General features: G+C 39.1%; 1 protein-coding gene across 7 annotated transcripts in view; it reads left to right on the top strand.

Moving 5' to 3' along the window:
* The window catches only part of CEP128 (centrosomal protein 128), a 353,654-nt gene that overhangs the window by 312,778 nt on the left and 16,971 nt on the right, over positions 1 to 23,905 (top strand). For all 7 annotated transcript variants that reach the window (XM_045201901.2, XM_045201906.2, XM_045201904.2 and 4 more), the window contains 2 exons: positions 12,903 to 12,980; positions 16,123 to 16,236. In XM_045201901.2, coding sequence (XP_045057836.2) covers positions 12,903 to 12,980; positions 16,123 to 16,236 — 192 coding nt within the window. The remainder of the gene's footprint in view (positions 1 to 12,902; positions 12,981 to 16,122; positions 16,237 to 23,905) is intronic.

The raw sequence follows: 23,905 nt of genomic DNA, 5'->3' as shown, positions 1-23,905 counted from the left end.
TAATAAATGGTGACCACACTACTAATTTTTTTAATATAGTAAGGATTAGGCAAAAGCACACTGCCGTGTTATAGGATCTGGGAGCAAACTGCCATTCCGTATCCTTACCTTTCTGTTTGTTGTTTGTTGCTTGTGGTTGGTTTGTTTTTGTTACACATGAAGCTCCTTTGGTTCACACAGTGTGCAAGTTACAATTAACTCCAAGTGACAGTACTATAAATGTCACAGACCCAGTTTTCACTGTCATTAGGCATCTTGTCGGCATCTCCAGAAAGTTCTTTAAACCACTGAGTTTCCTCTAAGTTTAAGAGGAAGAGAGAGCATATGTACTTTTAGTAGGGCTCTCCACGACTTTGAGATAACACCTATGTCTGCATCCTCTTAGAAGTAACAGAGACCAAAGCTCTCACTTTTGGCTTCCAACTGAAGTTTGGTGGTGGTGGGGAAAACAATATAAAATACTTGAATATTAGTCTTTTTAATTGGGACTTCTCACAGGTGTTTTGTCTTAGACTATCCCAAGAAGATGTGGGGAGCAGGAGTCATCATATAATTTAATCTTTGTTGCAACTTCGTTATTTCATCTAAAGTGTATCCTAGAACTTACATACCCAGATTCACTTGACAGCATATGGCATTGTTCCCCAATCAAGTGGAAGTTATCTGATTTTTCACATTAGCAAATTTACAAAATATCATTGCATATATAAAGTTACTAGGTGACTGAGAGGCAATTGTAGTACCAAATATAATATTTATTGAATAGCTATATGTATTAACACCATACATAGATAGAAAACAGTAAGGCCTAGTTCCTATCCTTAAAATTTCCGAATTGAGTGGGAAAAGAGGCAGTTAATGAAAAATTGCAATCTCTTGCTGTTGCTCTAATTATTTTCATTCAGGAACCAAATGAATGTACTTGATCTAAATCTGGTCAGCGTTTGAGGAATGAGGTCTGTTGCAGTGATGCTATAGTTTGATCTGCACACAGCAGATGCTTAGTAAGTGCTTGTCGGATAAAGGAAAGACTGAATATCCTATGCAGTTTCTATGTAAGTGTGGGGTAGTCCTGCCCAATTTCCAGAGTACTGCATGTTTTCTAGTTTTCATAATGAATTTTAAATGTCTGAAGCCATAGTTTTGCCTACTTACTACTTATTTTCTTTAATGTGTCTAGTAAAGGCTACAGAACTTGTTCGTTTCAGTTGAGATGTTAAAATGAAGTGGGGCAGGGAGTGGGGGGAACCTAAGTTCAAAATTTCGGATTGCTTTGGCAAGACTAACTCCTTTTCGTACTAACCACCAGGGCACAAAGCTTCACTGTCATCCAGTTGAATGACTGTGGCTTTCATTTCTAAAAGAGAAAAAAAAAACTTTCTAGCAATTGAAATTTCAGGAAAACAATTGGTTGTGGCAAATGTCGGGTGAATTTGCTCACCGAATAATGCTGTCAGCTGGATTTTGCCCCCTGGCTTTCGTGGTCCGTCTTTCACAGCCAATGGCTACACATTCAGAAACTGACTTTAAGTATCTGTACAGTTGGTCTCGTATACTCACATGTCCCCTCTTGCCCTTCTATTAGCCATTCAGGTCATACACTAGCAGAACATATCAATATACTCTGAGTTCACCTTTAGTGAGCTATCTACCAAGATATATTGCTGTAACTTCAAATTATTGGTGCTGGGAGCTAAGTATGTCCTGGCAGTTGCGATGCCTTAAAGATAGTTCAGGTGAATTTTCGATGGCTTTAAAGAATTCTGGAGAGTCACTGCTTTGGCAACAGTTGACAAGGAAAATTCTTTGTACAAGATACAAAAAAGTGTTTCTAAGTGCTCAAAAAAGGATCAATTGTGAAAGCCAACTTTAAAAGTGTGGGCAGAGTTGATCTCAGTTATTTTTGAATGAAATCTCAAAGCCACGACAATGAAAATAAAACACCTTGCCTGATTTCTATTTAGATCTGATCTGCCTGTCACCAGAAATTCATCCATATGGGGGATTAACTGTTCACATGCTCTTTCAGCGTCCGTGTGCTGTGTGAGGAATAATGGAAAGTGATTAATTTGTTCTGTCATTCCCTTTGAGATTGTAGGGCATCTCTTAAAAAGAAAATAACCCTTTATTTTGAGAACAGAGAAGATTAATTATGTTCAGTGCTTTTAAGTAAATTAGCCTGGACCCTACCTCAGCCAGAACAATTTTAATTCCTTATCATTGCTCCTTATCAGGACCCCCGTTCCATGTTAACTATGCAAGAGGCAAATGTGATTGCCTACTGGAGCACGTCCTGACACCTGAGGCCAGGGCTTTGCGATGTTCGGGAAATGATGGGCACTTTCAGTGTCTGCCCTGTTTTCTCTGTCCTCCTCATCTCATCCACAGGAAGCAGGTTGCTCTTCACATCACGCATTTGCGCTTTATCTCGTCAGGTCCACCAAAAGATTTTGTTTTCATTTTCCTCTCTTTAACTGTCTAGACCATTTGACACAACTTGACTGTCCCTCATTTTTCTTCCAGTTTTTAAAAATTATTATTTCTTTAATTTTGAGTCTATTTGGAAACATTCTCTGACTCTCGAAGACAGTCATTTTTTTCAAATTCTACTTTCCAAAATAACTAGCGCTATATTTTTCTTTTCACGTTTCTACCTTCTAGTTGTGTCTTTATTGGTCTTTGGGGAGGTTTTATTGATAACACTAAAATCTATTGTATGTAATACAAGTAGTCAGCACTGGAAATATATGGAAGAATATAGTCCTACCTCTGAGGAATTTGCTGTCTACTAAAAGGGACAAGTAAACCTACAGAGGGGAAATGATTAAACATGTGATGGGAGACAAGTTTGTGCATAGGAGGCACTGAGGATGGGCACCTCACCCAGACCTCGGGGGAGAAGTTTACAGAACAATAACTAGTGTTGTCATTGTGATCATAGCCAGTGTTCCTTGCTGACTAGGGCCCCGCCCTTGCTAAGGACTTTACCTGTGTTAATATATGTGATCCTCACAATAACTCTTCACTGTGGGTATTATTGTGACTCCTCCTTAGAGATGAGAAAACTGACTCCCGCTGCAGAGATCTCCAGGCATTTCTGTGGGGACACATAGACAGTAGGTGACTAAATTAGGTTTCGTCTCAGGCCGGTCTGCTCAAGAGCCTGTGCCTCTAAATGTCATGTTAGAGGAGGTAGTGACCAGCCAGGTCTTACCAGCAGGAGCATCAGTGAGCTGATGGCAGTGTGTAGAGAACATTTTGACAGATGGGCCTTCATTTGTAAAGGCATGATGGCACAGAGCTGGAGGAGAGAAGCAACATTATGGAATAACACTTACGGGAATGGAACCAAAATCTATTTAGCAAGCTGTATGTAGAAGAGGGGAAAACGGTAAAATCTTAATATTTTTTTTGTTAGGACAGTTATAAGGGGAAGAAACAAGCAAGTTCTTTGTCTACTTTTGGAAGTTTCTCTTCTAAAAACACAAAATGACAATATTTGGAGTTGGTCGTTTGATGGGGAAAGCGCCCAAGAAGACAAAAAATGTCTTTCCTCCTGCGTTTCTCATGCAGTCGGTAGCTTTGCAGAGTGAAGGTGTTTCCACCCCACCAGTGTTCTGGGGTAAATATCAACCCCTAGAATCCCATGTATGGTTTTCACTTTATTTTACTTCCTCTCTATAAAGTCATTTTCTACCCTTTGTCCAACTTCTGAAGCTTAAAAATCAGATTCGATCCCACTCTGAAAAGAAGCTAAAGCTACAGTGGACTAAATCTAGAGCCCGAAGGGCCCTTAGACATCTTCAGACCCTACTTTCCTATTTTCCTCATTTGGAAACTGAAGCCCATGGGTTAAATGAGTTTCCCGGGTTCATACAACTGAGATATAACTTTGTATCTCTGGATTTCTAACCACTGATCTTATTAATTTTGTCTTGCCGCCTATCCTCAAACAGATAGCTATCTATTACAAATAAAAATCTTATCTAATTAATATAAATAATCTAATGTTATGCATGTTCTTGTGATGTTTTGTAATAGCATTTGGGGTAAATCCAGAGTTTTAGCTGTGGCACCATTGGCCTTCCCGGGATTCAGTATGTTCTCCCAATAAATGTCTCATAGAGGTCCACCTAGATGGCCCCTCTGAGGAAGGTCTCAGAGTTTCTGCTACTCAGCAGGTCCCCAGCCTGGGAGTGAGATGCCTGTCTCATTTTCTCCCAGGACTCCCAAACTTCCCTTTTTCTCTTGGTTGGGGATGAGGGGCTAGGAATCTGCAGGAAATATCTGAGGGATCCTTTTGGCTGTAAATGCAAGCATGCCACTCCAGTGCTCAAAACTGTCAGAAGACCTTCTGTCTCATTTAGAATTAAGTACAAAAACTTTTCTGTGGCCTAAAATGCTCTCTAGGATCTTGCCCCAGGCATCTCTGTTCTCATCTTGTGCTCTCCCTCAGCTCATTTGTAGAATATAGAGTAGGTAGTCAGTAAATGTTTGCAGATTGAATAAATGAATGAAAGCATTTCCTTTGTTGAATGACTCATTTGCTCATTCAAGAAGCAATACATCCTTTATGGAGGCACTGTAATGAAGTGCTGGTGGTACACTGGTGAGCAAGACAGACATTTCCTACCCTCCTGATGCTTACCACCCAGTGTCAGTGCAAACAGTAATCAAATAATCACACAAACCAGTGTAACAGTAGTTTTCTGATGTTGCAAAGGGAAGGCTCAGGATGCAGTGGGAGAGCTTGTTTGACGTTTGCCTTCACTGAAGAAGTGATGAGAGATTGGAAAGACAAAAGTAAACCAATCACTTAAGATTTATACATTTCATTAGATGTAAATTTTACAGTAAAAAATAAATATTCAAGTGGAGTTAATGATATGCATGCTAAGGTCTTTAGGGGACAGTGTACCAGTGTATGCAAAAAATGAGTCGGCCCTGGCTGGTGTGGCTCAGTGGATTGAGTGCTGACCTGTGAACCAAAGGATTGCCAGTTCGATTTCCAGTCAGGACATGTGCCTAGTTTGTGGGCCAGGTCCCCAGTGGGGGGTGCACAAGAGGCAACCACACATTGACACTTCTGTCCCTCTCTTTCTCCCTCCCTTCCCCTCTGCCTAAAAATAAATAAATAAAATCTTTAAAAAAAAACCCAAAATAAGTTGTTAATGGATAGAAGTAAAGATAGATAGATGGATTCATGTGTGATAGACCAAATATAAGAAAATGTTGATAGCAGAATCTAGGTGGTAGGTATATGGGTGATCTCTTTCAATTTCTTTCAGATTTCCTGTATGCTTGAAAATGCTCGTAATGTTGGGGGAGGGAGTTTTAACCAGATAAGGAGACTGGAGGGAACATTCTCCGCTGAGGGTACCGTATGTACAAAAGTGATGTATGTGCCATTACGCTTGTTATTTTTATGTTTTGGATGAGTCTGTAGAGCAGTAGATATATTTCTAAATATTGGGTACAGTGCTAATTAAGTTTGCCTTGTTCGTGCTTTCTACTCTGTTGACTAATTTTTATTAGCTCTAATTTTAAATTATCATTGACCTCCCTTTCTATATTTGGGAGTCACTAGAGTTGATTGCCCTCACAGAACCAGCATTTGTTTTTAAATACCTGCTGTTGGAGAGCACTTGCCAGTTTCAGTGCACTCTCTCTCACATCCATGGGCTCACCTGATGACAGCTCTCCTGTGGGTGCGAAATGATGAGGACATCACGATTTGTCCTCATTTTGTGAATGAATGGTTGAATGAATGAATGAATGAGGCCAAAGCTTAGAGGGGCAGGGAAAAGGGAAAAGTGGTATACCCCAAACTACAAAATACAAGAAAGTGACATTACTGGAGCTATGCCCATCCATAAGCAGATATGCTGATTTCCGGTTCAGCATACCTTCCACCTTACCACTGTTCCTTGGCCAGCTTGAAACACCTGTCTGGGACCGGTACATCCAGAAGCAGTTTCTTTACCTGCCACTTTCACAGAAATTGCTAAGCTCAGTCTCTTCCAGGAAACCTTTGCTTATACTGTTTGCCCATTATTAACAGGAGATCACATTTTGGGGCAAAATCCTTAAATTTCTTTTCTTTGTAAGTATATTTTATTTTCAATTTTAAGAAATTTCTGTGAATTATTTTACAGAAATTAGTTAGTGGATCTCAAGACCCTCCTCTTTGCAGACCAGTTATGAGGGTCTAGTTCACTGTTCAGCATACAGAGACCACTCAACTAGTCCTCATTTTTCTTGTTTGTGATTTTTCCTTTATGTCAGAGAGGCAAGAAAAATCTCATGGGGAAGAGATATGTTTCTTTATTCCCTCTGTATTCCTTTCTCCTTCAACTCATTCATTTTAAAAAATCCCCAAATTAAACTAACAATAAGGTCATGGGTTGACTGGAACTTATAATTTGTTTATGTCTAAAAGTAAGAAAGCACTATTCTGGAGTGGCAGGTTCTGTAGATTTCATGTAGTTCATCATTAAAAAAATTATTATGAATGGGAGAAAATACCTAGAAGGCCTTTTTCATCCAAGTTTTCCAATAAAGATATACTAATTATTCTCCACTTTTATTCATTTTTACTTTTTAAAGATCTGTTGCTTTTGATTAGAACAGTGCTGTATGAAGTGAAATAGAATTTGTTGACAAAAATTCTTTGAGATATTAGCTCAAATGTAGTCACTGATGTTGTATTGCCACATTAACTGGCATTTTTATTGAATGAGCCTCTTGCACCTCTTACCCCAAGACACATGCAAACACCTCAAAAAGGGTGTCTGATCTTTGGACCTCTGTCAATGTGCACAATCTAGACATAGAAGATTTTCCTCACACTCCAGGAAATCCACACACCTTTGAGCACGGGGGTGCTTTGAAGAACATGCATCAGCAGAAGACTTTGCCGTCCTGTTCTCTGCTACTGTGCAGCTCGGTTCCAGCGAGCGCCTTCCACAGCCTGGATGGAAAGAAGGCCCTGTGAAGCCAGTACAGCTGTGCTGGATGCAGTCACCACAAGCAAAAAGTCAGACAGTCTGTCCTTTTTATGATCTCACCCTTCCTCTCCTTGAAACTTGTTTACTCAGGTCCTTTTACCATCTTTCAGCCATTTGTCAAAAGTTTGCAGCGGATCTCTTTCCAAACGAAATAGAATTGCATTTTTGAACCCAAAGAAGCTGCTCCATAACCTTGTTTATTTAATATCTGTGTAGTGCCAAAAATGCACACACTTACTTTAAAATAAAATAAAATTATAGACAGCATCTTCTTTATTTGTAGTCTGAACCTCAAAACATGTGATTCCAATAGCACTGTAAGAAAATTGCAATTGTTGTATGTTAATAAGGAAATAAGCACATGCATTTTTATAAAAAGAAGTATATTTATTAAAATATTCCTATGGTTAAATTTGTTTCTTAAGCTTTCTCTACAGGAACCAAGAATCTAAGAGCTGCAATGAAACCCCATCCTTAGTCTTAAGTGCCACTACTTACATCATCATACTACTCCATTCAGTATGTCTGGTCTTCTGAAACAAAGGGACGACTGAAGAAAAGTGTTCTGTGGGCTCAGTACACAGTGCTCAGCTCCACACAGTTTGGTGTGCATTGCAGATTTGAGGGGAGTAAACTTGCCAGCTTATTCTTTGCCTTTTCAACAAATATCTAAACACACGTGTAGGTGCAAAAGCCACAGGGCCTATTAGACTGGATTTCTGAACGTCGCTGTTGTTTCTGTCACTTGATCTTGCCCTTAGTCTAGAGAAAACAAATGCAACAGCAAATTTTGCTTTTGGGTTTTTAATAAAGAGGCCAAGAGTAGGAGGGTTAATTAGAACATGGTAACTCTGCCTTCGGCTTTATTCAGCCAAAATTTGTTGAAACCACTCTTGTGGCCAGATAATGTACTGTGCTAGTGCTAAATGTTACCCCCTCCCCACCAAAAGAAGATGTTAGTACCATAAAACTCTGATCTCATACTTCCTTTGATCAACACAAAGAATATCCTAACTCCTTTTGTGTGTGTGTATATGCCTGAATGCATTGTCTAGAGGAGAGATTCTTTAGCACCAGCAAATCAAAATTCTTCCTGGGTTCATGAAACTTCTCTCCCAGAAATAAGTCCATCAAGGACATATCTCCAGAATTCTAGCTGCTAAGAGTTAAGACCTTGAGAGGACTTGGGAATTACATAAAGCACTCACTGTTATACCTTCTGGTTGGTCTCCTTTTCAGCTGGTGATTTACCACAAAACAATTATATAATAAAATGGCCACATTACAACAGAAAACTTGGATGCACATCAGCATTTTGCTAGCAGAAGACTGTGAGGAGGCTATTCAGTTGCCTCATCTGTATAATGGGGATAAGAACAGTATCACATCATAGGGTGAAGTGAGGATGAAGACATTTTTCAAAATTGAATGGCATTTTTATGGCTTAGTTTTTACTAGCCTACTTAACAGGGTTTGGAACAATTGATCATTTGCTTTGCCACCTCTCCTAGGCCAGTGGAAGGTTGGCTCTTTAAGCCTCTGAGACAAACTAAGTATTATATGCACCATCAGTCCTTTATGAAATAAGTCTTAATTGTGGACTTTTCTTTGTTTTGAGACTTTATATGAAATTTAAGGTCTTGTAACATTTTTCAAAAGAGAAACAGTCTTTGACCCTTTAGTTCTTCTAGAAAATTGATTTAAGGATATTAAAGACAGGTTAAGCACCTGTCACTTGCTGGTGTCTTTATCAAATAAACTTGAGAAATTGTTCCCTTAATTCTAACAGTGGCGACTTGTAAATTAATCAACTTAAAATATAAAAAGCTCCCCTGACTCTAGGTGAGGTATTTCGCTCTCATGGCATCTCTAGATTCTAACATGTTTCTTATGTGGACTATTCACCTGCTACTGGTCGTTGCCTCTCTAGCACTGTTAGTTCTTGGGGAAAAGTCAGCTTGCTTCACTTAGCATCATGTTCTCCAGGTGCATCCTTACTGTCACAAAGGGTAAAATGTTCTTCTTTTGTATGGCCGAGTAATATTCCATTGTGTAAAGGTCCCGTCAGAGAAAGACAAATTCCTTCATATTCCATTCATGTGTGGAATCTAATGAACAAACTAAACTAACAAGGAAAATGGGGACAGACTCATAGGTGGAGAGCAGGATGAAGCTAGCAGGGGCAGGGAGAGTGAGCAGAAAGGAAAAAGCACTCATGGACTTGGACTACAGTGTGGTGATTGCTGGGGGAAGGGGAGTATAAGGGGATTAAATGGTAATGGAAAAGATACAATAAATATTGAATCAAAAATAAAATAAACTTCAGTCAAAAAAAAAGTCAGGTTGCAAAGACATGTAATGTGACAAGACTTTAACCACAGAACGACAGCCAATCTCATATTAAAAAAAAGAAGTTTGAGCATATTATGGACACCCTTAAATCCCTATGCCTACATGGTGGTTTTAAGCACCCTTACATTCATATAGACAGGGGGGGACAGTCAGAAAATAAATGTGCCCCCAATGTATCTCTCAATCATGAAATTATGAGACCTAAGATGCCTGGAGGCCCGGACTCACTGCCTTCACTATTTTGCCTCTTATTGTTGCAGGTGACCTAGAAATCTTAGCATCTGTATGTGTAATTTCCTTAGAATAAATACAGTTGGCTTTTTTGTGTGTGTAATTCTTACATCTTTTGCATATGTATATTCCTCCTCCTATTAACTTAAAAGAACAGGAACTACACTATGTCTTGTGAGTCTTTCTATGGTATCTAGATATGCATTTGATGTTAATTGACTGACTAGAATATAAGGATGAAGATCATTTGCTTTGCCAGAAAGACATATGTACCAGAAAGTATTTGTGATGTCGAGGGAGATATTTAGAAACAACATATAAACTGAAATAAGCCACAACTAAAAATGGATGATAAGAAAGTATAAAGATATTAGTGAAGAGACATGAGTGTGGGGGTGAAGAGTAGAAAAGTAACTGCATTTCAGAAGGAGCCAACACATTTATGATTCACTCAGAAAGGGAGGCATCTAAGTGTGCATCCAAAGGCACAACCAAAAAGTCAAAATAAACTAGTGTGCGGAACACGTAAGAAAAACATGTCTCGTGCAGCGCTTGGTTGACTGAAAATTTTAAGCAAAACTATATGCATAATATGTTGGATTTTACAGTAGGAAAAGAGATTATTGCTTATGTAAATAACAAAGTGAGTTTAACATATTTAACCCATATTCAGAGTGTCACTTCTGAGTGTGAAAAATTATGGGATAAAGAAGAGAAATAAGGATTTAAAGTACAAGTCTGTTGGAATCATTTTTTTATGAAAACTTTATTCAAAGCATAAAATTTTGCTTGAAAATCACCATGGCATTCATTTTTATTGTATTGTTTAAGGGCCAATATAATTCTTGAGGAAATTTACAATTTTACTGTTTAAATGCATATAGCACATATGAACTACTTGCTCTCTTCAACCTCTGTGTTGCACCTGTATTAAGAAATGTGCCATTTTGATGAATGTGTCCTACACATGAAGAAGTTAAGTGAAGCCATTTACAATGCATGGTGCTCTAAGTGACCACGTGTGAGTAAAAAGTGTAACTAGCCTATAAATCAGCTTCAGCAAGAAGCACACTGGGTGCTGGAGGAATTTTTAAAGCATGCAGTACCTGACTATTTATTTAGTCAGGGGCACTGGCCTCTTTTCCCATGGATTGTCAAATTAAAAAATGACAACAGCCAACACAATAGCCGTCCAGTATGAATGAATCAAAAAAATTTTTGTGTCAGATCAGCAAAAAATACACATTTTTAGCATGCTGCAGAATTTTAGTAATTAGTTTATGTGTGCCATGAGAGGCAAAAGTTTGAAACTCACTGATATAAATGTTAACCAGAAGGAGCAAAATACTGAATCCTTTAACTTGGAAAGGAAGATTTTGTGAACTTGAATAAAAAGCACATGTGACTTCCAATTTCAAAACGGTGAACTAAGGTTGTTTCTGCTCTTCTCTCAAACATTAACATTAGAAAAATAAGGATATGAAGAAATAGAAACACGGATTTACGAGTTGACAGCTAGAAGACATATATAATTTGAAGTTGAAGAACACTGAGAGAAAAATGGTAAAATGCCTCAGAACAGAGAAAGTGAAAACCAGGTGTCTGTCAAGGGGATAGCAATGGAGAGCACGTATCATTCATGGAGAATTTTGCAAAGGCTTTGGAGTTGGAGGTATGAATTACTGCAGAAGGAGAGGGAGGAAATGAGGACACTGAAAGTGTCTGCAAGGAGGGGTTACACCCTCAGCTCTGTCTCCATGCTGGTCCCCACACAAACCCTGCGGAGACATAGGGATATGTTCTGGAGCACCTTTGGATTGGAAATGATGACAGAGAACAGCGTTGGAGTGAAAAAAGGATTTAAAATAGGAAGATTAAGTGAAAGTGGGTATACCAAATGAGAACACCAGTTCCTAACCTCCTCTAGTTTCAGAAAAACTGAACTTCCCCTAAGGGGAAAAAAAATCACGTATTCCTAATTTGGAGCCTCCACCCTATTCCTGCCCCACTTCCCCACCAAAAAAAAGCCGGTGACCACCTGATGAGTCTACATTTAATTATATAGGTCTCAGGCATTATTTGCAATAATTAATGCTGTGCTATATGGATTGGTATCTAACAGTCCCTGAAACCTCATGGCTTAACACAATAGAGGTTGTCTCCTTCATATGAAGTTCACTGTAATCAGTGGCCCTCCTCTATCTTGCAGCCATGCCATATAGAGCATGCGCCTCCACAGTCCTCATGGTAGAGACTCGGATGGAAGAGCCTGGCACACTTAACTTTCTCATCCCAGAAGTGACACATGTCATTTGCAACTGCAGTGTAGTGTTCAGAACTGTTCACCTGGGGGATGTGGGAGAGCACATGGAATAGTGCCGTTCACCTGGGGGATGTGGGAGAGCGCATGGAATAGTGCGTGGTCACTAACTTCTCTACAACCGTGTGCCAAGTTATGTCCAGGTTCTTGTGAGACTCTTCACTTCCTTCTCATGCACCAGCCATGGGTTGGTCATTTATGTCATTGAATAGTTACGACTCACTTCAAGTTTAAAAGCTAATACCTGTTGCCTGCCTGGTGTGTGCTGGCCCTGTGACAGCACTGACATAGAGATGCATGTGGTGCAGCCTCCGGTCTCAGCGTTATTCTACTATTTAAGCCCCTAGTTCACATTGGCTTTGAAATAACGTTTAGAAGATCATTTCCTCGTAGTGTTTATACTGGTAGGTGTAAATCAGTGACCAGCTAATCAAAAGACTTTGTGAGTAATTGATTCATAAATTAACAGTATCTAGTATTCTTGTTGCAAATATTTAATTTCAGATATTTCCCCCAAGTCTTGAAAACTGTTCCCTTTTCCAACTAAAATAATCGTTGAGAGCTCTTTTTCTTTGTTATAATGGCAACACATGAGGATCTCTAACGTGCTTTGTAGATAAGTAACTGCAAGTTCATCTATTTCTTGATATTACCTTGCGGCTTATTTTTGATATTCACTGCGGCAGTTCTGTAAATTAATATTAATATGCAATACTCTATATGAAGTTTCATAGAATATCAGTTGAGAGCAATTGTCCAGGAAGAGTTTTTATTTCTGAGTCAGTCTCATATACTTTGTAAAGGGAAATCATTCTTCTGATTTAAAAAGTTATATTTATCCTAGAAATACTATTATATGTGTTCTTATTTGATTCCCTAAGTCTATAGCTTGAACTGCTTATACCAGTGGTACAACTGAATTTTAGTAGTTGGGTTCTGAGAGTGTCGATAAACTTTTTATAATGTTGGTCGCCTAATGTCTTCTTTTCCAGAGCACCCGAGTGGCCTTGGACCATCTGGAGTCAGTGCCCGAGAAACTGAGCCTGCTAGAGGATTTCAAAGGCTTCCGAGTGAGAAAGAGTTGGCTTGTCTCTTTTAGTATTTTCATCTTAGTGAGAACACTTGACATCTTCCTGATGTGCAAAGAAAATTGTAGTGGGGGAGGGAAGACCAAAAAACACTGGGGACTTCTAACACTCCATTTTGTCAGAGTTTATTGACATTTGTGATGTCAGGGTGGAAACCAATGGAACTAACATGTTAGCACAATATAAGAAAATAGAGGCTTTTACTCTACGGCTAGAAGCTCATTTGGCCCTCTAAAGCTTTAACTCTGATTTAGAATTACCTAAGAATTAAAAGAGGTTGCACAGTGCATTGATAAACTGTTTTGATGAACAATTTCAATTTCGGAATTGTCTTCTTTTAATTACAAACTTCCAGAGTACCGTTTGCTTTAGAGAGGTGACAGCAGCGCCCAGGTCACCTCTACACTGACACGTAAATTGAAGTGCACATGGAGTTTTAGGTTTTATACCCCATGCCATTGATAGAATTCCAATCACAAAGCATTTCATTAAAGATCCAATTAATTATATGTGTGGATTTACCCAGCGTAATTTTTCAAAGTTCCTCGCAGAGAGAAAGAGAGGCAAATCAAATAACACTGCCACCCAGTTCTGCCAGACAAGGTCGGGCCAGGAGCATCCTCACACACCCGCTTAGGGATGCGTATGCCGTGGCCAGTGCCAGAGATTTGTAATTTCTTCACCCCGTATGGCTGAAGCTAACAATGGTGAAAATTCACTTGAAAAACTTTTAACCTCCTGTTTCACACTGTCTTTAAAATATAACTTATGTTATATTCTGTTTAAATCTAGTATATTATTTGAGGATATATGAATAGGAAAGGCAGTTCAGTTATGCCATAGCGCTTTATCGCAGGCGCTGGTATGATGAGCCTCTCCACATCTGTACTGCCTTACCTTTCTCAAAGCATATTTTGGTATTTCATTTACTAAACACTTTTGGGTGGCATCCAGAGCTGAGATGACACATGCAGAAATCTAGACTGTCACAAAGAGAACAAAAGCAAGTGCTTAAAGTTTTGGTTCTTTTTCATGATTTGGTTATGTATTTGCAGCCTAAAGCCCCACCCTAGTGTTATGAAACCAGTGTCCGGGAAGATGTGGTTTGTACCCACCCTTATTACCCTATGTGGACAGCGGGCAACATGTTATACCCATATCCTTTCTACCTTTTTCTTTGTAGCAAATACAAGTCGTCTACATGAAAGAAGGGCAGACAAGAGAGGGCATTGGAAACAGGTGGCATTTGTCACTGAGAAACAGATGCCTGTGTTATACCAGCATAAAAATATAAAGTTTAATCTTCAGTGACAGTTCACTTTTCCCCCAGTGGTCCACATAGAACAGAATATTCATAAGTATAACTTAAAAGTTCTGTCTTCTACTGTTACTAAAGGGTTTTTTTAATTATATTTATCATACAGGCTACTGAATATACACAAGTCTATGTTATATATATACTCACATCTGAAGATGCCTGTATAGTGAAATTTGGGGGGAGAATATTTTTCAAAGTTTAGAATTGTACTTTCCAATATTGGAGATAAAAATTGAACCCTTTCACTTTAAAATGGAAAGGAGTTTGTTAGCGAGTATTATGCACCGCTCTGCGGCAGGCACTGACTACGCGCATCGCATTACATATTTTGAGGGTCTCCCTGCCCCCCATCTTACAGCCGAGGGCACCGAGGCTTGGGGTGTGTAAATTAGTTGGAGCTGGGATGTAATTCTCAGTATTAACAACAAAGCTCATCTGCTTTCCCCTGCTGCCTCTAGCTCGAAACCCATTCTATATGTACTGTAAAGCCATCTACGTGGTTAAAAAGAGCTCGTTTAATCAATTTAGTTTGAGCTAGACAGAGCCTTAAATAAAAATACATAAAGCCTTCAAATCATTAGATGTAGATTGTTGTGGATTATAATTTTCAAACTTCTAAAACTTTCTAAAACTCAGTGTGCTGTGAACAAGAATCCAGAGAACGAGGCTCTGGTCTGCGCCCATGCACCGGACAAAATTGCATCTCAGGGCATGTTCTTCATCCAGAAAGTGAGGGGCTTGAATAATATCATCTGTATGTTCCTGCTTCGTGCTGGAGTCACTCGCAGTTGTCTTGTGTAATGCTATAGTCTGTGACCCCAAGTGTGAATACGAACCACATCCCGTTTATGTAGTCTTGACTTTACTGTTCTGTAAATGTGTCATACTCTCTCGTTTTTTTAACCGCATTTTGAAAGAAGTGGTTCAGCTCTACAAGCCCACGTTTAAACATCCACCACAAATTGCCTAGCCTTGGACAGCTCATTCTTAGCTTCCCAGGCGCTATAGCTTTTCTTACAGAAAAATGAGAACTTTGGAATTTTAATACTTCTAGTTTGGGACTATTTGGGAAACTAAATCCCATGGGTGATTTTTCTTACACATGAAAATCAGTTGCCCTCATTCTAATTTTCTAATTTCTCTCTAATTTATAATGTTAATGTCTAAATAAATGGCTGTAGTGACTGCTGTGTTTTTTCCTGTTCTCCCAAAATGAAGGAAAAGAAGGAAGGGAGGAAGGGAAGAAGGAAAGAAGTGAGGGAGGGAGACCCACCAGCCCTGGGAATTTTTGCTTTTTAAATTTCTTCATTACCTGAGTATTTTATACTTTTAAGGTCAGATGAGATATCCTTAAGTTAAAAAATCTATGTGCTGTAATAGTTAAAAAGTAAACTGTTATTTAAGAATTAATGAAGAAAAAGGGCTCTGGTTTTAAAGGTAACCTTTTCTATACCAAGTACGAGGACAGCACACACATCCAAAGGTGGCATGATGTCATTAATGACCATCTCCAGGCAGTTTACTTGAAACGATTTCCCCTTTACTAAAGGGTGTCAATCATTTCAGATTGGCGAGGGACTAGTTGTAAAAACAATGCAAATAACCAATGTGGGCCCCTGTTTTATTTTTATGGTATCATCCAAAGTGACCATCTCCTTTTTATCCTTCCAGGTGCATATGATTCCCCTAAGTATCTCTCTAAACTTCTGTAATTATGTGTTTCTACATATCAATACTTTCTCATTCTAATTTCAAGTTCTGAGCTTCCTTTCTTCTAGCAGCTTAGACACTTTGTTGTTTTTCCAGGATTTGCACAGTTCATCCGAGAGAATTGATGGGAGATACTCCAAATACAGAGTTCACAGAGAGTCTCTTCAGCAGCGCCGAGAGGAGCCCAAGTACAGAATCAGAAGCTTCAAAGTAAGGTCCATTATATACACTTCAGTCTTTGGGCACTACTCATGTTTACGGCCACAACCTTTCAGCAGCTCCTCCAGGGTTCGTGTAAGAGTACTTGTAAAAGAAAGGATGCTATTTGATGCAAGAAATAGATTTCCCATTTTGTGGGAGTAGAGAACCGAAAGATAGTGCTTTTAATTTCTACACGGGAACTAATCTTTACTTTTATGCTATTGTTGTCTGATATGTTGTTTGTGGGAATTTATGTTGCTTAAGAAATCCTAGGCCCTGAAACTCTTAGTCTCCTGGTCGGTTAAAGGCTAAGTGTGGATGGTTGCTGTTGTTTATGCAGAAGTTCAGCTGCTGTCAGTGCTGAAGTCCCCGGCAGGTAAAGTAGGTGTAGTACATTGTAAACTATGATCTTGGCATTAACAGTCATTCGTCAGTCTTTTCCTGAAGATACAGACTCCATACTACTACTCAAGCGGCTGGTTCATTAGGGCGGAACCAGCATATAGGACACTGGAAAGACTTGACCATGTTGACAAAAAGTCCACCATTCCCTACATTCTCCTGAAGACCCACCTGGGCTATGGGCGATGTTAGAACCATTTGTTCTCAACAGTTATTAGTGAGAGCAGCGTTTCTCATCCTTGGCATTACGAACAGTTGGGTCAGAGGACTGTTGCAGAGGCTGTCCCTCGCATTGCAGGATATTTAGCAGCAGCCCTAGAGTGCGCTCACTGGATGCCAATGGCATCCCCCATCCCAAGCTGCAGCATCGAAAACTGTGTCCAGACCCTGCCGCGTGGCCCCTGGAGGGCAAAACTGACCCCCACCGAGAACACTGATCTAGAGGGAATCCATCTATATTTGAATGTTTGCTCCGAGTCAATTTAGGGGGGGAAAGCTAAAGGCTCTGTGGGCTTTTGTATATTCTTACAAACTTAAGTATGTATGAATACTCATGACACTGTTTATGTTTACTTATTACAGCCAAATATAATGATTTCTAAGGAGCTTCTGTCTCCTCTGAATGTAATGTGATAGAATATACAGTGGATATAAAAAGTGTTCCTTTCTCTATTCCTCTCTAGTGTGCTTAAAATGAGCACTCCATTTCCTCAATCCCCCCCAAACTTAACACTATTATGCCATATTGTTGATGCCCTTATTGTGAAGAGGGAATCCTGTGACTTTCTACCATTTTACCTTTGTTTTTTACAGATTGGTATTGTGGACTATAGTGGGGACCTTGTTATTTTATACAGCAAATTTTAAGTTTGCCAAATCATTTTCCAGCATTCCCATTGGGCTCCCATATACTCAAGCATCTCTCCTCCATTTATTTACAATGGTGCTGCTGACCATAAACAGAAATACAAGGTCTAGACATCGATAGCTAATAATAACAACTACTCATTATTGGGCCAGTCACAGGAAATTACTCTTTTTGTAGGTGTCGCATGCTTTATATGCATTATCTCATTTAATTTTCATTGCAACTCTGTTGGGTTGGCCTCATTTTTTTGTCTTTTACCATTGAAGAAAGCAAGGTTTTAGAGCAATCCAGTGGTTGAATCAGAGTTAAAACCTGATTACTAGCTCTAGTAATCTATGCCCTTGGCTAGTAGGTTATTACAATATAAATTTGGACTTTTATACATCTTATTTTTCTGGAAGTCACCAAGTATAGAACTGTGTTTTTATTTATTTATTTTTTTTACTGGCAGATTCTTTATTCTTTTTTTAAAAAAAATTTTTGTTCAGTTACAATTGTCTGCATTTTCTCCCCATCCCTCCACCCCACCCCAGCCAGTCCCACCTCCCTCCCCCACCTCTACCCTCCCCCTTGATTTTGTCCTTGTGTCCTTTATAGTAGCTCCTCCTATCAACCCCTCTCCCCACTATCCCCTCCCCACTCCCCTCTGGCTATTGTTACATTGTTCTTAATTTCAATGTCTCTGGTTATATTTTGTTTGCTTTTTTCTTTTGTTGATTATGTTCCAGTTAAAGGTGAGATCATATGGTATTTGTTCCTCACTGCCTGGCTTATTTCACTTAGAACTGTGTTTTTAATATGTAAAAAGTCAGTTGTCTCCACAAATTTATAAACACAATACATTCTTCTTAATTCAACAAAGGTCAAGATGCAAATACAACATTTTAAAAATTATTTCTTTTTTAAAGTGTTTTATTTGCATTTAAAAATGATTTCTTGCTATCCGGTGAAATCAGCGCTATCTAGCTGCACCCAAATTGATATGAATCAGGGCATTTTGCATAATAGCATATGAATGTTTAACATGTTCAGCAAGTAATCTCATTGGAGTTCTCTTTTAAATTAAATTTGCAGCTGAAGAAGAAATCAGGCCTGGTTCGTAAGTGAGGCCAACACTTAGCAAAATGAGAAATATGTTTTGCAAATATGTGATGCAAGTATAGGAAAGGGCCACATTAATATGATAACATTGTTCCACATTAGTACTACTTAAACATTGTAAAACATTGATTCTTTTCAGTGATGAATATGTAGACTTTCACCATAGGTAGCACGTGTCTGGACTGAAATAGTACAGTTATCTAACAAAACTTATGCAAATATCAAGTTTTTTGTAGTCATTAGAGAAGGAAATGTGGGAGGACGTTTTTGCCAGTTGTAATACTAATGATCATTTACTTAGATGCTTTTTATGAAAATAATTTATTTAAAAAGACTGAGAGGAGAGGCAGCTTCAAAGGAAGCATGAGCTCATATGGGCAGAGAGAAAGTTGTTAATCATTTCTGGGCTTCTGGATAATCAGGAGAGCTACTTCTGGTTAATCACTGACATCCTGAAGAAAATGCTTCAAATGAGGGGCACTGGGACTCTTTCTATCAAGAGAGAACATGCCCCACTTTTATAAGACACTATTTCAGCAGCTATTAACTTCCCACATGTTTTGCAAGGACAGAGTTCAAAGACAAGGCACGTTGCAAGGACTGAGTTTATTGCTTCTACTGAAAACTGGTTCTTGGAAATCAGTTACGGAAGGGGTTTAGTTTAATTCGACGAACATATACTGTGCAGCTACCAAATTGCACAGCACTGCGCCACCTGTCAGAGATGGGCAGGTGGGACGTGTAAAGGTGCAGAAAGTATTGTCTTCTAGGAGGGAATAGTTATCAATTTGTCTTCACCCTTATGGATTAGAGCAGGAGTCAGCAAACTGTCACCCATGGGCCAAATCTTGCCTGCCATCTACTTTTGTAAACAAAGGTTTATTGAAACACAGCCACACTCATTTATTCTCATAATGTATATGGCTGCCTTCACACTCAACAGTAGACTTGAGTAGTTGCAAGAGAAACTGTATGGTCCAAAACGTCTAATATATTCACTCTCTGGCCCTCTAGAAAAAGTTTGCCAACTCCTTGTCCAGAGAAAGGAGAAATTACCAATCTAGTCTTTCTTCCTTTGCACATATATAAAATATTCCCTTTTCTTTATTTACCAATCAAATAAATACTGCTCAAGCTCTTTGGAAAATCATAACACTTATCCATTCACTTGACAAATATTCAGTGAGTGTCAGCTATGTGCCAGGAACGTACTAGATGCATGGGACTCACATCATTAAACTAAATAGACAAAAATCCCTGCCTTCTTGGAGCTTCCCTTCTAATTGTAGAATACCCATTTTGTTGTTGTTGTTTAAATATAACATTCAACAAACATTTACTGAGTTTCCACTGTACACAGGCACTCTGCTAGGGCTAAAGAGAATGGCATAATAGGAAAAATCATGACCAAGGCCTCAGGAATTCAAAGCCTCCCCACAAATGACTGTCATGCAAAGGAGAAAGGGATAAATGCTATTGCAGAGACCTCGACAGACCGCAATGGGAGTTCAAAGAAAAGAAAGGAGCTCCAAAGTCTTTTTTGAAAAGTTTGAGATGACAAGGTACAGGGAAATATTTTATCCCCATCTCTTTGGAAGAGAGTGGCTATTAGTGTTACAGCTGTACAACCCTGACTGTATTACTATTGACAGACAAATAACTCTTGGAATAGGAGAACCATGTTGGGAACTGACTTCTCATGCTGTTGCCAATGTAGGAAGGCAGTGAGACGTCCATCTGACCACACTGCTGATGGAGGGAGGGGTGAGCAGGAAGTCAGGTTCTTTTGCAGCCCAGGCAAGAGCCGCCTCCTGCGATTTGCTCTCACGGCAATCAGCAGAACAGAAATGATCAGATTTCTAGAAACCTATTGGGATTTTTCTGCAGGACCAATGTCCACAATTGCTGAGAGCATAATATAATATTGTTCTTTCTTTTTTAAGATTGTATTTATTTATTTTTAGAGAGAGACAAAAGGCGGGAGAAAGAAAGGGAGAGAAACATCATGTGAGAGAAACATCGATCAGCTGCCTATTGCATAGCCCCAGCTGGGGACCTGGCCTGCAACCCAGGCATATGCTCTGACCGGGAATCGAACCAGCAACCTTTCCCTTTGCTGGACGATGCCCAACCCACTGAGTTTCACCAGTCAGGTCAGTGTAATGTAATATTTCTAAGCTGACCGAGTAACTGAACAAAGTCTAATCTAAAAGTTTGGATTTAGGATTTAATTTAAAGCTGAACCTGACACATTGTCTCTGTCTTTGTGTCAACAAGAGTAGCATGCCAGGGCCTCCCTTTGATCAGGCCGAAGGAGGTTTCTGTGGGACAGTTTCCCTTGCTGTCCCAGCTGTTTCCAGAGTCAGCCAATAGCCTAGCATCGCTAATCTGAATTCACGGAGGAGCATGGTTTTGTTTAAGAAGTCCCCACTCGCCGCCTGCATTTTGTGCTCTCTACCCACACTAAATACATGGTCTTCATTAGCAGGGGGTTTTAGTAAAATCACAGAAGGCATGTTTTGTTCCCATCCTTCCTCCTCCCGAAAGGAAACTCATGATTTTCAGTTTTAGTTGAGGAGTTGGTCCGTACGTTCTTTTTAAAGAAGCAGACGTTTTGTAGGATCAGATGAGGCGGGTGAGGAAGTGTTGATAATGTCTTTCAGCAGCAGTTTATGAAAGCACAGTTTGCCAAAGCCCTTTGTCATGTTTGTTCAGCGCAAGCATGTGTATGGTATTAAGTACGCTTTGCCCCTGGGAGCTGTTTTGCCCTCTTTGAGTCTCTTCCTGAGTTGTTTATACTTTGCTCGGAGCAGTTAATGGCTGTTCGACTTTCTCTCTCAGGTCAACTATTTCTGCACATGCCTTAAATCTTTACAATAGTAACTTCCAACGCATGCGTACATAACTCCTGACGCAGGTCAAGATCGTAGGTGACTTTTATTTAATAACTATTAAAATATGTCACTAGTGTGTTATTCAGGTAACTTTACAAACATTACTTGGGAATAACAGTGGCGACACGGTGGGATTTGAGGGAGAGTTAACCGCCCAACACCCGGATTACCTCGTTTATAACCACCTCTCTCCATGCTGCGATAAGAAATCATATGTAGTTCCTGTAATCCCCTCTTCCAATAAAAATTTTAAAAAATAAAAAATAAAAAATAAATCCAAGAACCCCCCCCCCAAAAAAATCATATGTAAACTGCTGTGCAAATATAGCTGTGTGCCTCCCCCAACCTCAGCCAACTGGCCATTCTTTAAGCCTGTCATGTAGAGACTTAGGGTGCAAAGCTAGCCTGTGAGTTACCTTAAAGAAGCTAGGAAGTGTAACTGTAGATGAATACTGAAATTTGGGAACTGCTGCTCTATTAGATGGTGTGGCTTTCAGGGCAGATAGTGTCGGGCTCATCTTTGACTCCAGAACACGCAGAAAACACAAACCTGTTAAATTTGTGATGAAACGTTCTTTTCCAGCTTTAGGCTTTCTGAAATTCTAACAAAAATTTAATTTCAGACACATGAAACCTGGTAGGCAATCAAATCCTGCTAAAATCTGAAGAGATTTTTACTCTTTTGAAGTGATCAAGGCTAACTTGCCAGCCATAATATTTAAATGGTTGATTTCATTTTGCTCTTTAAAAGTTAAACAAAAGGTTGCCAGATGAGTGGGATTTTCCTTTATTGTAAAATCTGAAAATAGCAATGGATCAAAAGTGCTTATTTAGGAATCAATATGGGTACTTAGATGAGTGCATTCATTTTTTAACTTCCTTGAACCCCACCCTACCAAACCCAGTTCCCTTAACAAGCCACCTGCTTTCACTCTGCCCGTTAATTTACTCAAGAGCATTAAGAAAGGAAAGATTCTGAAGAAATTCATGTATAAAGATACTATTTTTAATAATCTCAAGTTCAAAATTCTAGATACTAAAGGCACAAGAAATACCAAGTAAATGTCTTAATATGATAACATATTCATGCAAACGATCAATGTTTTCTTTAAAATAGTTACTTTAAGAGAAAAAGCACCAAGTCCAATGCAGTACCATCATTAAAATATCTTTGGACCTTTGCCTTTGTTAAGTCAGTGGCACATTCTGCTGAGTATCCTTGTTTATGGCAAATTTGTATCCACCGTGAGTAGATAGGGTTTCTGAATGTGGATTAAAGCAATGCAGAGCTGTGTCTGAAGTAGACTTGGAAAAATAAAAAATAAATAAAAAAAAACTGAGTAGGATCCTTTTCATTAGTGAGTTGCTAGGATTGTTAAATTTTATATAATAAGATATCAACTGGATAAAGGTAAGTTGATCCAATGGCCTGATCTAGCACAGTATGTTCATGAGTCTGTTCATCTGTGAATGCGTGTGGCTTTGGGTTTATAGTACCATCGTATGCATTTGGATTTCTTGTGGTAAAGGTAGTTTGCATAGTTAGAAGTACTGGTTGTTTAGTAGTTCTGCTCAGATAGGTTGGAATCATAAAATGTTAGTGCCAAGAAGACTTAGAGAGGACCTGGTCCGGCATCCTCATTTTTTTACATGCAGAAACAGAGAATGTAAGAGTGGAAGTTTTCTATTTCCCGGCTTTCACCAGAGCAAACTTTCATTTCTGTACTTTGGTCAAGAAAAATGAACATCTGTGAATCTGACCATTTTGAGTTCCTTAATGCCAATAGCCCTGTGCCAAATTGTGGGCTATAGGATGGGTAGATAAGAACAAAAAGACAGTGAAAGCCTCGCTCGCCCTCGGAGGTTAAAAGCTAAAATAGCAGCCATGCAGTGGCAGATAGGGAGGGCAGGCTCAGAGTAAACTGTCTGCCCAGGTTTATCTTTCAAATAGGAACACAATTTACTGAGGAAGAGGGTAAGCTTTTTCAAGCACTGATAGAGAATTGGGAATAAAGAACGGAGAAGAGGTGGAGGGACAGTATCTTGTTAGTGTGGAGACAAATTCTGGAAAACATTTCTGCCACAGACTCAGAAACACATAAATGTTTTTTCCTTCTCTCCAGGGGAAGGGTTGGATAAATTAAATTTTCTTAAAAAATTAAATGTATCATTTGTCTTATAAACTTTGAACTTATAATATTCCTGAGAGAAAAGTCCTTGGTGGGCGTCATTAAATATTAATCATTAGAGATCAGTTTAGCAAAGACATTTTAGTCAGGTTGGAACAGCTTTTAAGAAACCAATTACAATGTGGGTTATGAAAGAGAAGTGGAAGAAACCCAGGGAAAATATTAGAAAATGCAAGTCCCTTCACCCAGTGGAATTTTTTCAGAGAACTCTGGCTAGCTAACTT

This window comes from Desmodus rotundus, chromosome 7 (assembly GCF_022682495.2).
Source record: "Desmodus rotundus isolate HL8 chromosome 7, HLdesRot8A.1, whole genome shotgun sequence".
In the NCBI taxonomy this organism is placed as follows: Eukaryota; Metazoa; Chordata; class Mammalia; order Chiroptera; family Phyllostomidae; genus Desmodus; species Desmodus rotundus.
The sequence above is the reverse complement of the archived record's forward strand: the minus strand, read 5'-3'. Positions and strand labels throughout refer to the sequence as shown.